This window comes from Lissotriton vulgaris, chromosome 11, assembly GCF_964263255.1.
Source record: "Lissotriton vulgaris chromosome 11, aLisVul1.2, whole genome shotgun sequence".
Classification (NCBI taxonomy): domain Eukaryota; kingdom Metazoa; phylum Chordata; class Amphibia; order Caudata; family Salamandridae; genus Lissotriton; species Lissotriton vulgaris.
Window position 1 is genome coordinate 881,378,203 of NC_141699.1, and position 17,241 is coordinate 881,395,443.

General features: G+C 47.0%; 1 protein-coding gene across 2 annotated transcripts in view; it reads right to left on the reverse strand.

Moving 5' to 3' along the window:
- Window positions 1-17,241, reverse strand: part of WDR33 (WD repeat domain 33) — a 1,115,698-nt gene that overhangs the window by 346,576 nt on the left and 751,881 nt on the right. For both annotated transcript variants that reach the window (XM_086944027.1, XM_086944028.1), the window contains exon 8: window positions 14,635-14,761. In XM_086944027.1, coding sequence (XP_086800153.1) covers window positions 14,635-14,761 — 127 coding nt within the window. The remainder of the gene's footprint in view (window positions 1-14,634; window positions 14,762-17,241) is intronic.

A 17,241-nucleotide genomic window follows, 5' to 3' on the forward strand; every position in this document is an offset into this window, starting at 1 on the left:
CTGGCCCTCGCACTGCCCAGCCCTCCCGCATTTCCTACGATGCCACCACCCTCCTAGCCCTTAACCCCGGCCGCTCCCCCAACTGCGTCCAAGCCGCTCCTGGACACACCCATGGACCTTTCTCATGCTACGCCTGCAGATTCATCGGCACCGTCAACAACTCCGCTACGGTCACACCACAGATTCCCGACCCCAACCACCTACAATGCATCTTGCTCAACACCCGATCGGTCCACAGGCACGCCATTGACCTATGGAATCTACTAGGCACCATCTCTCCGGACGTCGCCTTCCTAACAGAAACATGGATGAACGCCTCCTCCGCCCCAGACATCACCATTGCCATCCCAGAAGATTATAAGATCATACGCAAGGACCGTACCGGCCACACAGGAGGAGGAATCGCTATCGTCCATAAGAAATCCATCCACATCTCAACCAGCTCAGACGTCAATCTCGCCAACTCTGAACACCTTCACTTCCAGATCCACATCGACCCCAAGACCACACTCAGAGGCACCCTCCTTTACAGGCCACCAGGACCCCGCGCACAATTTAGTGAGGACATCACGGACTTCATCACTCCATACGCGCTCCCCTCCAAAGATTACATCCTTCTGGGAGACCTCAATTTTCACCTTGAAAAGAACAACGACCGCAACTCCACCACCCTTTTGGACAACCTCGCCAACCTCAGACTTAAACAACTGGTCACTTCCCCCACCCACATCGCAGGTCACACTCTCGACCCTATCTTCACCTCCAGCAATCATGTCTCCTTCAGCCACACCACGGCTCTCCTTTGGACTGACCACAGCTGCGTTCACTTTACCTACAACAAGCCCAAACCCAACAACCACCCCCAACCAACTCTGCAAAGAAACTGGAACAAAATCACCATCGACCAGATCTCCTCATCGCTTCTTCAAAACCCCCCAGCCCACTCCTCAAACCCCAACCAAGCCGCCACCAACCTCACCCTATGGTTATCCAACAGCGCCGACATCCTAGCACCACTGAAAAAACGACAAAGCAAACTTGGCAGCAAGAAGGCCTCATGGTTCAACGACGATCTTAAGAAATCCAAGAAACTCTGCCGCTCCCTTGAGAAGACCTGGAAAAAAGACCCAACCACCAGCACCAAGGACGCCTTCAAAAACGCCACCCGCACACACCACCAACTGATCCGAAAGGCCAAGAAAACCGCCTTCAAGGACCGACTAGATAACGCCCACAACAGCAAGGAACTTTTCAACATCGTCAAGGAATTTACCAATCCCTCGGCCAACTCCAACGACATCACCCCCTCTCAAGCCCTCTGCGACTCCCTAGCTTCATTCTTCCACAACAAATTTGCAGACATCCACAACAGCTTCGACAACCAACCCGTAGACCAACCCACCCAACCATCTGCGGGACCTTCTCCCCCCTCGAACATCCTTAATGACTGGAACCCAATCTCCACTGAGGACACCATCCGCCTGATGAACTCCATCCACTCAGGATCCCCCACAGACCCATGCCCTCACCACATCTTCAACAAAGCAGACTCCATTATAGCACCACACCTCCGAGACGTCATCAACTGCTCCTTCAACTCCGCCACCTTCCCGGAAAGCTGGAAACACGCTGAACTCAGCGCCCTTCTGAAAAAACCCACAGCGGACCCCACCGAACTCAAAAATTACCGCCCCATCTCGCTCCTTCCATTCCCGGCCAAAGTCATCGAGAAAGCGGTCAACAACCAGCTCGCCGCCTTCCTCGAAGCCAACAAATCCCTCGACTCCTCACAGTCCGGCTTCCGAGCAAAACACAGCACTGAGACCGCCCTCATCGCAGCAACAGACGACATTCGAACTCTACTGGACAATGGAGACACAGTCGCCCTCATCCTCCTCGACCTCTCCGCAGCCTTCGACACAGTCTGCCATAGCACCCTTCTACAGCGCCTCAAAAACATCGGAATCCAAGGTAAAGCACTAGAATGGATCACCTCGTTCCTCACAGGAAGAACCCAGAGAGTCCGCCTTCCACCATTCAAGTCAGAGGCCACTGAAGTCATCTGCGGCGTACCACAAGGATCTTCACTCAGCCCCACCCTTTTCAACGTATACATGAGCCCCCTCGAAGCCATCGCCCGCCAACACAACCTCAACATCGTCTCCTACGCCGACGACACTCAACTGATCCTATCACTCACCAATGACCCTAGCACCGCCAAAACTAACCTACACGAAGGAATGAAAGAAGTAGCTGAATGGATGAAGCACAGCCGTTTGAAACTGAACTCAGATAAAACAGAAGTCCTCATCTTAGGTACCTCCCCCTCCGCATGGGACGACTCTTGGTGGCCAGAAGCCCTTGGAAAAGCACCCTTCCCGACAGACCACGCACGGAACCTGGGCGTCATCCTGGATTCCTCACTTTCAATGAACAGACAAGTCAACGCCGTCTCCTCATCCTGCTTCAACGTTCTTCGCATGCTCAAAAAAACATTTCGTTGGATTCCCACCGAAACTAGGAAAACGGTCACCCACGCTCTGGTCACGAGCCGACTGGACTATGGAAACACCCTCAACGCCGGTACTACCACTAAACTCCAGAAAAAACTCCAACGAATCCAAAACGCCTCAGCCAGGCTCATATTAGACATCCCGCGTAAAGAACATATCTCTGGTCACCTGAAAAACCTCCACTGGCTTCCCGTCAATAAGAGGATCACTTTCCGGCTCCTAACCCACGCACACAAAGCACTCTACGAAATCGGACCAGAATGCCTCAACACACGACTATCCTTCTACACCCCCTCCCGCCAGCTTCGATCTTCCAACCAAGCTCTTGCCACTGTACCTCGCATCAACAAAACCACCATGGGAGGTAGATCCTTCTCCTACCTGGCAGCTAAAACCTGGAACTCACTTCCCACTTACCTTCGCCTCACCCAGAACCACCTAGCATTCAGAAAGCAACTTAAAACGTGGATATTTGACAAGTAACTCCCCACCCCTCCTCAAGCGCCTTGAGACCCTCTGGGTATGTAGTGCGCTATATAAATTCTCTGACTTGACTTGACCTATCCAGAAGCGGCATAGCTGTGGGTGCCAGAAGCAGCTTCTGAACAGGAGCCAAAGGCAAGATTGGCACAAAACAACTAGATGGCGTTGAGGGCGAAGCCACCAGCGGTATTCTAGGTGGAGAGCATCCCGTGGCTCCTTTGGGCCAGAAGGAATGCCACGAGTAGGTAAGGAACTGAAGAACCGAAGCATGGCTGCGCTGAACTCTTCAATTCAGTGCAGTGTGGGTGAAGGCCCTGGAAATTCGGGTTGTGCCAGAACCATCTGCAGAATCATCTCAGAAGTCAGCCAACTTCGAGAGCATGATTGAGATGAGACTACTTGCGGCGCCTATGTGCTTGCTTAGGGGAGTGCAAGCAGTGCAAAGGAGCTGGACTCTCCTTCGATTATATTTTTGTGCTTACCTGAAGACTTGGAGCATGACGTAGACGGGCTCCACCAACTCCAGGAGCAGTATCAGGTTATAAACACTGAATGGGACGCTGAGAGGTACCGGTGCTGAGTGTTCTTATGTTTGGTGATAAAGTTCCACATTGTATTCACTGATGGCCTCCGGGTTGAATGGCACACAGTTTCTGCAAGTTTTCGAGATGTGGCCTCACCCCAGACACCATAGGCAAACCTGGTGGGGATCTATCACAGACCTCTTTTTGCTACAGGGCTTGAAACCTGTTGTTTTAGGGGGTAAAACTCCGTGCACACAGGGAATTTGGAGAAACAAACTCATGGTAAAGTGTCTCTGAAAGACTAGATAACGCTCCTGACCTACGTCTGGTGGCGCAGAAAGAAAGAAACTGATGGTACATGGGAGTGGTCCTTACGTCATTTCCAGAGCGGAACGGCGTCCGTGCAGAGCTGCAAAGCGCCATCTTATGGCATGCAGAAGCACTGCTGGAAAAGATTCTGGATCAAGTCCGATGCTTGGGGAACATTCAAAAGGTGAGGAATCTGCAGCTCGAAGTCTCTATCAGAATAAGTATCCATTAGAGTGTCTGTGAGAGCCTTGTTAAATGGTAAATGCCTTGCTAAACGCACCGGATTGTAGAATTTCAGTAAATAAATTGGATTTGGATTCCAGAGTGAGCAATTGCAAGAATAGGATTTTCCTGTTTTTGGCACTACTACAGCGAAAGAGGCACTTTTTCCAGTTGTCACACCAATACAGCCTTATCCCTGGTGAGGATTTAGCCCAAAGGCATTTTGCAAGTCTACGTACAACATTGTGTGGGTGGGGGGGTCAGGGGGGTCAGGGGTGGTAAGCAGACTGTTTGCCTCCTCATAATCAGTGTACTAGGAGGCATTAAGTATGTCATGAACTGCATCAGAGTCAGACTCGAAGAGGGACTCTATCTTCTGATAGTACTGGTGTCGAGAGTGATCAAGGTCTTGCTGTACAGTAACTGGTTGCACCTTATGTTGTAGCATGACACAGGCCTGCCATAGGTCTTTGTAAGAAAATAGTTGCGACTGGATCCAAAACCGGCAACCTGGACACCAGCACAATAGGAATTCGTGTGGACCCTGGTGCCAGAGTGAAAGTCTAGATTCCTTCCTTCATCGCTGGAGAACACTGGGCACTTTGTTACCGCTAACGCTGCTCCCGACCGCTGTGTGCCGCCCCTGCTCGCCGGACCCGCTTCGCAGGTCCCGCTTCGCGGAAACACAGCGGCGGTCATCTTTTAAGGGGCTTGTCTTCACCGGCAGGGCTGCGAGGGTAGAGCGGAGGACTCCATAGACCAGGAGTCCCCGCGCGCCCGTTACCAGCTGGGCTCCTCTCCCTGCCGGCCCCGCCCCCAACGCCGGGATACCAGAAAAGGCAGCTGAGCCTTACCTCATCGGATTCCTTCCTTCATCGCTGGAGAACACTGGGCACTTTGTTACCGCTAACGCTGCTCCCGACCGCTGTGTGCCGCCCCTGCTCGCCGGACCCGCTTCGCGGCTCCCGCTTCGCGGAAACACAGCGGCGGTCATCTTTTAAGGGGCTTGTCTTCACCGGCAGGGCTGCGAGGGTAGAGCGGAGGACTCCATAGACCAGGAGTCCCCGCGCGCCCGTTACCAGCTGGGCTCCTCTCCCTGCCGGCCCCGCCCCCAACGCCGGGATACCAGAAAAGGCAGCTGAGCCTTACCTCATCGGATTCCTTCCTTCATCGCTGGAGAACACTGGGCACTTTGTTACCGCTAACGCTGCTCCCGACCGCTGTGTGCCGCCCCTGCTCGCCGGACCCGCTTCGCGGGTCCCGCTTCGCGGAAACACAGCGACTGTCATCTTTTAAGGGGCTTGTCTTCACCGGCAGGGCTGCGAGGGTAGAGCGGAGGACTCCATAGACCAGGAGTCCCCGCGCGCCCGGTACCAGCTGGGCCCCTCTCCCTGCCGGCCCCGCCCCCAACGCCGGAATTAGCTCTCCTATAAAGCTAAGGTAACAACCCCGCTGCGCGGGAGCGCACGGGAGGGCGCCGGGAGAAGCCCGGGACAAGGGCGGGACCGTCTGTGGCCGTCCGGGGTCGGACGAGGTTGGGTTGGGCCTAGAGTCCTGGTTCTAATATCTAGATACTTTGTTAAAACTGTACCCAGAGGCTCTAATACCTGCTCCTAAATATGGCCCTGAGATCTGGTAAACAACGACTAGTGCATATTCAAACTTCTAAGGGTGTGGTTTCCGGCCCCCTAGATGCTTTTATAACCAGAGCCACAGGAATACTAGAAAAAGAAATTGAACTGGTTGAGCACAGATTGTCCCTGGACTTAGTCACTGGGAAACGCTCCTCAATAGGTGCATTGGCTCGTGCTAAAAGCCCACTAACCAACGCAGCGTTCAACTGTATCTCTACATCAGACGCCGATATAATAGTCCATGCGGATGGGGTCGAAGCTATAACATCTAGGTCACAAGAAAATATAGATCTGAACTCTGACAATAATTTGTCTAGTACAGAAGTGGATAGCCTAGCTATCGAGAATGATAAGCATAGTTCGCCAGGAACCCCACAATTAAATGTCCCCACCCCACTCAGTACCCCTGTTCCGCCACTAGTAAATACCAATCGGATATCACGAAAAAGAAAACATGCTTCAAGCCCACAGGGAGTCATGACACAGAAACAACCTAAAATAGATCTTGCAAATAGCTCTTCCCACTCTCAGACCATACAAGTACCCCCAATAGTGTACTGCCCATCTTTGGCCCATTCTGGGTCTTCTAACCCCTGTCCAACCTGTCTCAGTAGCGATGACGTCTTGTTGGCAAAAATGGAAGCAATGGTTAAAACCCTATTGCTCCCGGTATTAGAGAGTACCAGGATAATGTCCGCCAAAATAGATGTTTTAGAAGCAGCTATTAATATTAATATGGACCTCCTACAAAATTTAACATCTACCGGTACAAAGCCGAGGGGCCCAAATCCAACAGGGGGAACAATCTTAAACACGGGGACAACTACAACTATTCCCGCAGTGGCATCAACTATTAACCCAAATAAGAAATCTCAAACTGGGGCAAAAACACCATCTGCTAGTAGAGTCCCTATTAAAGGAACACCTAAGGCCAAACTTCCATTGGCAGCCAACATCGCTCAGGGGAAAAAACAACAAGCGAATGGTGTATCAAATCAACTAAATAATACCCCAGCACATACACCTGCATTGGGTAGGGACAACAAAACCCCACACCCAGATAGGAACAAGAGGACAGATAATAGAACTACACGAATTCCACCGAGGGTTAACCTACCTCCAGAAGCATCACAATACACCATTGTATTAACAGGAGTGGCCCCCCTCAGAGAGGGTATTAAAGAATCCCAAAGGGAATTGCGGAACAAGGTCACATTTTGGTTGAATAAATATCGCCCTCTTTCCCCGTCGTCCCCTACCGAAATCCTCTATGTAAGGAGAGTAGAATGGGTAGGAAAGGGTGAAAAAGACCTAGAAGGGGACTGTATTTTAGTTTCATTCAGAGACCCTTGGGTAGTGGATAGCATCCAAAGGAAAGCCAGATTCGCCCGCATGGGTGATGTCCAGACCCTACACCTTGGCTACTTCTACCCCCATACACACCAAACTAATTATATGGGCCACAACCCATGGAAACTTAAAGGGGGAAGACCTCGAGAGCCTGCAATACACTACCCCCAATATTACCCTCCCCTCTATAACCATTTTGAAGCACTGTCAGACTTAGAATGGGTTGACTGACTATGTGCACCGACCCAGTTATCTAACCTAATATCAGTGGAAGTCGAAGGCGTGTATACCCCATTTACCCCGACCTCAAAACTAGCAAAGGAGCGATTGTTCACGCCACATAATCTCAGGACGCAGAGGGGGCCTGTGGGGATCAATGCAACCTCTTCTAACTCAGAAGAAATTGTACCAACAGACACCTGCCCACTGAGTCCCCAATCCACTCTCTCTGTCAGCAACATCCATGCAGAGATAGACCCACTAACTTCACACATGGTGTCTTGGAATGTTGCTGGAGTCAAGTCACGCCTGGGATCTGAGGATTGGTCGGGGTTTATAGGCAATTACGAGGTTGTACTTCTGCAGGAAACGTGGGCTACAGCTCCGTTCTACATGGCTGGATATATAATCTTTTCTAAACCGGCAATAAAAGGTACAAAGGGGCGGGCGTCCGGGGGATTAACCACATGGGTAAAGCAGGCCTGGTGTTTTTCGGCTGCTGAATTGTATGTAGATAACCCTGATATACTGGCCATAAGGTTGAGCAAAGCAGGGGGGCAGGATATGCTTATTATCAACATATACTCTAGAGGCCTCCCTGGCGGCAGATGCCCCAAGTTGATAGGTGCCTTAGACACACTATTAACGGGCTGGAACAAAGCCTCACTAATCATGCTAGCAGGGGATATCAACTGTACGATTGAGCCATTGTATTTGCCGGAGGACAACTGGGGTTTGAAGAAGATGCCACGTGGAAAATCCCTGAACTTTCCAATAAAACTCTAGTCAAAGCAACGGAGGCCGCTCTGAACTGGACAGCCTTTTGCCTTACATGGGGTTTAAGGGCTGTGAATGGTCGCACCAAATCAGATTTTGGAGCCAACCCTACTTTTGACAATGGTGTGAGGAAAAGTCGAATTGATTACATCTTTATAAAAATGGAATATTGGAGTGTAATTGATGATATGGAAATCATAGTACGCCCAGAAAGTGACCATAACCCCCTGTCCCTGAAACTTAAAATGTGCGATCAGAGATTAGGGGAACCTGATCCGAGGGGGCAAGGGATTGTAACCATATCAAACGATAGGAGGAGAGTGAAGTGGTCATTAATTTCAAATGATGTAACGATACAGGCCAATATTGAAAATGTGGTGACAAATGCTTTAAATAATATGAGGGCTGTTGCTGTCGAGCGGGGCCAGGGTGAACTACATAAGATGATGGGCTTACATGACAAATGTTTCTCTGAACTTAAAATTATTTTATCAAAGCCGTGTAAGCCTAACACTGGGCACCTGAATCCACCTAGAGCAAAATGGTACAATAGAGAATGTAGAGAGGCCCATAGCTATCTAATTGAGAAAGTTAAATCTAGAGACTCTGATGCAGTTAAAGAGGCTAGGAAAAGATATAAAAAAGTTCAATGGGTGGCAAAGAAGGAATGGGAAGACGATTTTTGGGCTGACCTGCTGGACGCCAGTAAATCAAATGACCAGACCAAATTCTGGGATATTGTCAAATGTGGAAAGGATGGTGAGTTTCGTACCCCGTCTAACCACGTATGCCCAGAAGATTGGATTAAACATTACTCTACTCAATTTTGCTCAGTAGCTGTAGACTCCTTGTCCGGATCGCCTATGTTGTCGGTAGCCATTCCTGCTAACACGACCCTGTCCTTTACTGAAGCAGAAACAGAGTATGCATTAGGGTTATCAAAGAGGGGGAAGGCACCCGGGTTGGATCAAATTCCGACAGACCTATTCAAAGCAAATACAGGCCTTTGGGTACCTTACTTGACAAACATAGCTAATATTATAGCGAGAGGTGCCCGCATCCCAAAAACATGGAATGGGGCGGTGGTACCATCTTCGCTGCTTTCATAGATTTGAAATCAGCTTTTGATTTGGTGCCGAGGGGAAAACTATGGCAGGTATTGAGGGACCTAGGAATGCCGGGGGAACTAGTGGAAATTATTATCAGACTACACGAAGATAACTTCGCCAGGGTCAGATGGGGGGCACAAGGGCAAGTTACGGACTCATTCCCAGTGTCACGAGGAGTCCGTCAGGGGTGCGTTCTCGCACCCACCCTATTCTTACTCTTCATAGATCAGGTGGTGAAATTCTTCGGGTCTACTAACACGGATGCACCATCCCTGGCGGGGACTAAATTCCCAATGTTGATCTTTGCGGACGACACCCTCCTCTTATCAAAAACGAGGGGGGGGGTCTGCAGAGGGCTCTAAATCACTTTGAGGAATACTGCAACCAAAATGACCTCCAGATAAATGTGGGGAAAACTAAATTCATGGTTTTCTCCAGGAAAAAACCTATACGTAGTAGTGTACAACTTAACGGGGTTAACCTGGAACAAGTTGACACGATGACGTATCTGGGGGTCACTCTGGATTGCCGCCTGTCCTGGAAACCACAAATTGAGACCCAGCAGTTAAAACTGGCCCAATTGACTGGCTGCCTCCTGCGAGAGCAAAAGAAATCTATCACCAAAAGGGTTGCCCCCGCGTTACAAATTTATGATGTCAAAATTAATGCTGCGACACTCTATGGGGCAGAGTTATGGGGCTACATGGATCTCTCGAGTTTGTACAAAATTCAGTGTAGGTTTCTTCGTAACCTGGTGGGGCTTCCCCAATCAACCCCACTGATCCCTCTTTGCCATGACATGGGTTGCCTTCCAATAACAGACATGGCAAGGTTTAGAGTAGTGTCTACCTGGAGAAGATTGTGGTCCACGGAGGAGTTGGCTCTCTTCGCAAAGGAGATAACCGAAGTGAAGGCAATTGGGGGTTCCGAGCGAATCCCCTGGCTCCACTCTGTAAAAACGAGCCTGTGTGACATGGGTCTTATGCATTTGTGGGTTTCGCCAGGTACTAATAATTTCCCCCCGAAAAAGGAATTTAAGAGCTTATTCTGGGCCTCAATTCGCCATTCTTTGGCACATGCATCTAGCTCTGAAGATCTGACGGGGCGTTTAAGATTTAAATTGGATCCGGATCGTGAGACATATTGGGATCTTATCACCAGGCCATTAGACAGAAAACTGTTCCACCAATTTCGGGTGGGCTCATTACCCCTTAAATCCTTCACCTCCTCTTGGAACAACAACACCACTAATCTTTGTAGTCGCTGCCCCGGGTGTAAGGAAACAGAGGGCCATTTTTTGTTCGCCTGTCCCCAATACAGAGAACCCCGTTTAAAATGGCTAAAACCCATTTTTAAACGCACGAGATGTAAAAAATCCTCGGATGCAATATGGGCTTTAAAAACAAATACAAATGATTTTACTGTAATATGTCTGGCCAAATATCTAGGTTGGGCATGGGCAATCAGAGCAAGAAGGAACTTAATCGCCTCATGATTAAATAAAGTGTGTAAATTCTGTAGTGTTTTTCAGCAAATGCGGAAGATATTCTTAAGATTTGTTAAAATTAATGTCTTGTTTCCTCTCAATAATGGTTTAATAACTTTTTAACTGTGGATTCTAGATTGATTTTATACTGTCGATTATATATAGATACAACTACTTTTATAAAATCTTGTAATATGTAGTGATAATGAACTTGTTTTAAATGTTTGTTAAAATTGTCTTTTATGATTTTATTATCGAAATAAAGACATTAAAACCTGAACCTGAAAGTCTAGAACAGTTCAATAAATTTTCTGGGAAAGGAAGTCAAGAGGAGCAAATTGTACCAAGAAAGAGCCTGCCAGTGAAAAACCAACTGGTAGCTCCTGCAGCTTCATGGAGTTTGAGGCGCACCAGAGAGAGCTGGACATTTGCAGCATGGCCTTCTTGAAAGCGGCTATTTCTTCCAAGGTCACTAAAGGTCCAGGAAATTCAGGGGTGCCAGGACTGGCTCGTAATCAGAAGATACTGAACCAGTCAAGTGTTGCCTTCGCAACTTCTCAATCTCACCATTGAGCGGAGGGAATGGGTGAATGCCCCATGGGTTTCTTCCACTTATGACGAATTTTCGACTTACTGGAAGACTTCAAGAGGTGCAGGGAATTCAGGCGGGAACTACTGTGTGACTGCAACCCAGAACAGTTCTGTGATTTGGAACGGGCGCAGAACCCCTGTTTTGAACAGGACGACTTCTTATGCTTGGTGACAAAGCTTTGCCTCCCGCTCCACGAATGACTTCAGGTGCATGTGGGCGCACTTACTTCATGACTGAGTCATTACTGGAGCCCAAGCACCATAGATACATATAATGAGACACACGTATGTGACTAATTTGGAGTTGTTGGAAAACCACAACGTTGAGAGCGGATCCATGTTGAAGGGTGGGTAAAGAAGGCAACTGACATCAGTTCACAGGGCTGGCGCTTATATACTTATAGTATACTACCGAAAAAAATCTACAGAATCATCTTGGGAATATTCGAATGAGAGCATCCTGATAAAAATACAGGGGAAGATCTGTAATCTGCAAACTGGAGTTGGTAGCAGAATCAGAACAGCACCAACAGGCATCTGCAGTGCTCTGTGGGAGAAAAACCCCATCTTTACAGGGCCTGCCATCTCCAGAAGATATAAGCTAGTGTTGTGTTTATACGGTTACCTACTGGGCAGGGCTAAATAATATGCCCAGACAGTATCTAGTATCTCAGCTGGATAGTAGCAAAAATTAAGCATGTTATTTCCATGAACTGCCAAACAATACCTCATTTGAATGGCCTCTATGAGGTCATCTTTTTGTTATCAGTAGAACTGCAGCCTTTTTTTGGAAGACCATTTTCCAAGCCACATTTCATATTGTGATGAGACTAGTGCATCATGAGGAGTGGGTTTAGGGAAGGCTAATGATTGTTTAACACCACCCCAACAACATCAGTAGTTTTACAGTTTAATAAATAATGCCACAACACTGTAGTTTTATCATTCTATGCACATAAACCATTACACATAGGTTTCTGAAGTATCTAAAAAGAGAGAAATTTTGGTCAGAAACATTTAATTTTTCACGTCTTAAATCAACTGAGCAGGATGTGCTTATGTAAAACACAACCAAAACAAGGCTCAGTTTCTGCAGACCCTGCAGTTAGTGTGGATGCTGTACAATCCACCCAGTCAGCTGCCTTGAAGCTTTGTTCCTCGCCCCTCCCATACGCTCCTAGCACTGAAGAGAAAAAAAAGCGCGGCCGGCATCTTTTTGTGTGTGCAGTCAGGCCGTAGAACTCAGAAATAAACCCCACATCGCAGCTGGCATTCTTGCCGCTACAATGCAACTCTTAGCACTACTCTGAACATTTTTACAGTGGCGCCCCTCGGAAGTCGCTGATCTTGGACAATTGCCCACTTTGCACGTACAAGTGTTTGTATACTTTTATTGTTGCTGACGTGACACTTGCCCAAACCTTTCTAAGAACCTGATTCGATGACTGACGGACAGTGATTCAGGAGTATTATATAGCACAAACTCGACCCGAAGGTATCAGAGCGCTTTACATCAGCACCAGTTACGCTACAAACACATTAATTTTGTCAGGCGCAGACGGGGACATTAAATGATTTGCCCAGAATCACAGGATGGTGAGCGTCCAAGCGTGTTACAGACATAGGAGGTTATCGCAAAAGTCTCCCTGTTAACTACAAGAGAAGCTCCAAGGTCCAATCTAAATGGTTTAGATTTCAGCCATTTTGTCAGGCTCCCTTAAATGCAATAGAATTGTTAGTCCTGTCTCAGAGGCCTGAAGAGACACATTGCTTTGATAGCTTCCTGGGGTAGGTTCTTCTAACACAGCAGCGATCAAAAAGCATAAAAAAATCACTAGGGCAACTGTGTTTGTGTCCTGTGGGGGCGGGGTCAGCAACAAGGCCTCCAAAACAACAATAACAGAATCGAAACCAGTGGTGCGCGTGCACCACAGAGGAGCAGGGGCGCGCGGCAGCAAATCAAACGTGCGCCAATTATAAACACATGTTTATAATTAAAACCAGATGCCGCTGCTGCGCGTAACAGACACCAATAGGCCATGAGTGGTTACATTTCTAAAGGAAGCTGTGACATGCACTCGCCTTTCACCAATTGTGTGCTGTCTTTTTTAAAAAGACGCAGGCAAAAGCCAATTGCAGCCGACGAAAACAAAAGCACACGCACAAGCGTGTGGTCAGCTTTCAGAAGCCCCTACATGAAGCCGCGCACTGCAACACTAGGCGCGAGACCTAAAAACGGGGGAGGTAGAGGTTAAGGCTAGGTTTACCCTCCTTACTGTATATAGTTTCACAAAATTCGAGTATATCGAAAAAATAACGAAACTATGGGGGAACTAGGATTCAACGAAGGTTCGTTGTAATCACCTTACTAGAAAAGAGACTGAATCTAGATTGAAAAAGACAGATGAAGCATGCCACCTAAGGGAAACCCTGCTGGGTGAGGGGTCTCTAGAAAAAGAGTATTGTTTTCTAGTAAAGTGATTACGGCGAACTTTAGTTGAATCCTACTTCCCCCATAGGTTAGTTTTTTTCAATGTACTCTAATTTTGTGAAACCTTATGTAAAACGCACCAAGAAATCTACAAATAATAAGGTAATGTGTTCAATATGTACAGGCGAACTGAATTTCGGTTGCGTTAGCGAGTGTTTAAATTAAAGAAGTAAGCATTTACTTTGTGGCATTACCATGTCAATATGGAAACAGATATAAAAAGACCACGTCTACAAGTGCTAAAGAGGCTGGAGACAGGTGTATTTTAAAATCACGTAGCAGTATGATAACATGTGTACTCAAGTGGAGATATGTAGCAGTGAATTTGTTACCTACAAAGACATCAAACTAAAATACAAAAAGTAAATGATCACACAGGGGGATTTGATGGCTTTTGATCTGTTTATTTTTTCCACAGGTGCGCTGTAATAAACTGCGATGTGCATATCGTAACGCCCAACAAACACTGGGACACAAGCAGGACCATTTTTATTTCAGGGTGAAGAAAGATTTTTAAATATAAAAAAATGCACAAAATGTAACTTAATTGACTTCCTAATATAGCAATACGTTGTAAATAGTAATGTGGTTAGACAGAAAAAATATAAAAACACAAGCTCCCATATAACTATATTCATATTAAGTGATTCAAATATGTGCCTCAAATGTTTAAAAAAAAAAATACAAAACGAAATACTTTGAACTATGTCTTTACTTTTGTTTCGGTACTTCGCCTTCACTTTGGCTTGCCCTATGTGCATTTATACTACATATGCATATCAGTACCACTCTCCAATTTTTACGAACTCCCACTCATTTTTTAACAAAATCCTTTGTAAAGCGCTCAGAAACATGATGGGTAATACTATTAAATAAGCTTTCCCGATCCTCATCCCCCAAAAAACAGTGCAAGAACCATAACTTACAATGTAGCAAGGCTGAGCCCAGTCTTCGGATCCCAAAACTTGATTGGTTGTTGACTGTCTTTGCTTCCAGACACAATTAAACCCTTTGTTGGATGCCAGTCCACACATTTAACATCTGCTCCGTGGCCTAGATAGAAACGTGAAATATTTTTGCTTAGACTGCACACTGTGGAAATAATCATAACAGCAATGACATGCAGGTATCATTAATTACTCAACCATTGGAGTGCGTGTACCATTTTACACATTTACATCAAAAAGCAAAGTCTAATGCCATCAGTGTCAATATTTGCAGTAAGCTTCGTTGATGTAGGATAGGTGCTTGTCACTGACCCTGTATCAGCCTTACAAATTTGCAATGTCACATCCATAAGAACATTGGATCATTCTTTTCCCCGATTCTCAATGGAGCATATCAAATGATGTGCAGAGTTTGATCCTTATACAATGACTTCGGACATGCCCCAAAAATATTGAGACATCAGTACACCCCTTGTTTTTTGTTCCAGTAGATATATATTTTTTAAAGATCTTTATTTATTTGCATTCCAACAAAGCAGGAAAACATTATTGTACATAAAAAAAGCAGTGTAGCACATCACTTCATCACCATAATTACCGACTATTATTATAAAGCCACAATTTTGCTTTTGCTCAGCATCTGAAACCAGGCCCCGTCCATCCACCCACGGGCCTTCATATCTCATCTGAGTCTGAGTCACCATCATCTCGGTCCGGAGGGGGATCACAAATATCACCCCTATATTTACTCCACTTTTTAGGGCATCCTCTACTACTGAACACCACCCTCTCGGCTATCATGGCCACATTCATGTCCCTTCCCCACGCTGCAAGAGATGGCACCTCCTCCCCTCCCCACTTTTGTGCTATGTTCCTTTTGGAAACCATAATTCCTAGTGTTCCCCAAATCTGCCCAGATCGCGTGAGGTAATTCGGCTCCTATATATTCAATAAACATATATACATTATAACGGTATAAGCGATACCCCCTCCGATTGTGATATAGTTCTTATTACCGGGCCCAGTATTCCGTTATTCTAGGACAATCCCATATGGTATGAAAAAAGGTTCCCTCTTCCCCGCAAACACGCATGCAGAAACCCTTCCCATCCTGTGTAAGGTGTGTCTAGTGTAGTATGACCTGTGTAGGATGCGGAGCTGCACTAGTCTGAGGCGTGAGGGTATGCCCACCTCCCTTGGGAATGCCAATGCTTCCTGCCACTCTGAATCATCAATATCACCAATGTCTTGAGACCATTTTTCTCTCAAGGGTCCCGGCGGGTCGGGCATGTTATTCACTAATTTACGGTACGTAACAGAGGTGGCCTTCTTCAGCATGTAATAAGTCAATAACCTATCATCCATAGGGGATGCCTCCGGAACTTCTATGCCGGGAGGTAGCGCTGTCATTAGGGCGTGTCTTATCTGTGTGCATCTGAACAATTCTGAGGGGGCCAATTCGTATTACTGCTTAAGATGCTCAAAGGAGGCTATCGCCGCTCCCTGCCACATATCTCCCACTGTGAATATTCCAATATTATCCAATCTATCAAATCCCTTACTGTTCCTAAGTCTGCCTAGCCGTTTCGTGTCCCATAGTGGAGTTAGCTGGGTCAGTACCCTTCGCCATCCTAGTTTGGCCTGTGCCGTATGCCACAACGCAAGTGTATGACGCAGTGGACCGAACATTGCTAACGTTCTTTTTTTGTCATATAGGGGAATCGAAATGCGTTAATTACCTGTAACTGCAGTTATCCAGTATTGGTGTCTTTCATAGATTCACATGCCTGAATCATTCCCCGTCGTCGAGACGGGAGTCTCCGGTACATAGAAAAGTAATGACCTATAGACATACATAGAGAATAGTAGGCCTAGAGGCCTCACCTTAGTAACATATCCATGTCCTTTTGTAAAAAGGACCAAACTATAGAGAAGAGCTAATCAGTTGCCACCTCCCTCTAGAAACTTCCTGTCAGGAGCCTCAGTCCCTCAGATTTTCGAACGCACTAAGCTAAGCAGGCGTGGTACTGAGAGAATTAGGTGAGTCCTTCCAGGGAAGGCGGGAGGGGTTGCATGTGAATCTATGAAAGACACCAATACTGGATAACTGCAGTTACAGGTAAGAAACGCATTTCTTATCCAGTATTATGGATGTCTTTCATAGATTAACATGCCTGAATCAGAGTAGCAAGCAATGCAGAGTGCACATTTCTGATGGAACAGCATATACAGGTCCTTAGATAATACACATGTGAGCATGAACCATCATTAGAGATTCACAATAAGTATTAGTAAAGAAATGTGCATACCAGAGTAGGATGGAGGGACGGAGGAAGGCTCACCTTACTGAAATAGATGGCGTAACACTGTTTGTCCCACTGCTGCATCATTCATCAGCTCCGTATCCCGGCAGTAGTGCCTAGTGAAGGTATGCGACTTCCATGCTGCCGCCCTGCCAATGTAAATGACTAGCGCCCCTGCAAAGAGAGCCATAAAAGTGGACATAGCTCTCGTGGAGTGCGCTCTCACTTTGGAATGCAATGGCTATCCAGCTTGGTCATGACAGAAAGCAATGGTTGCAGAAAT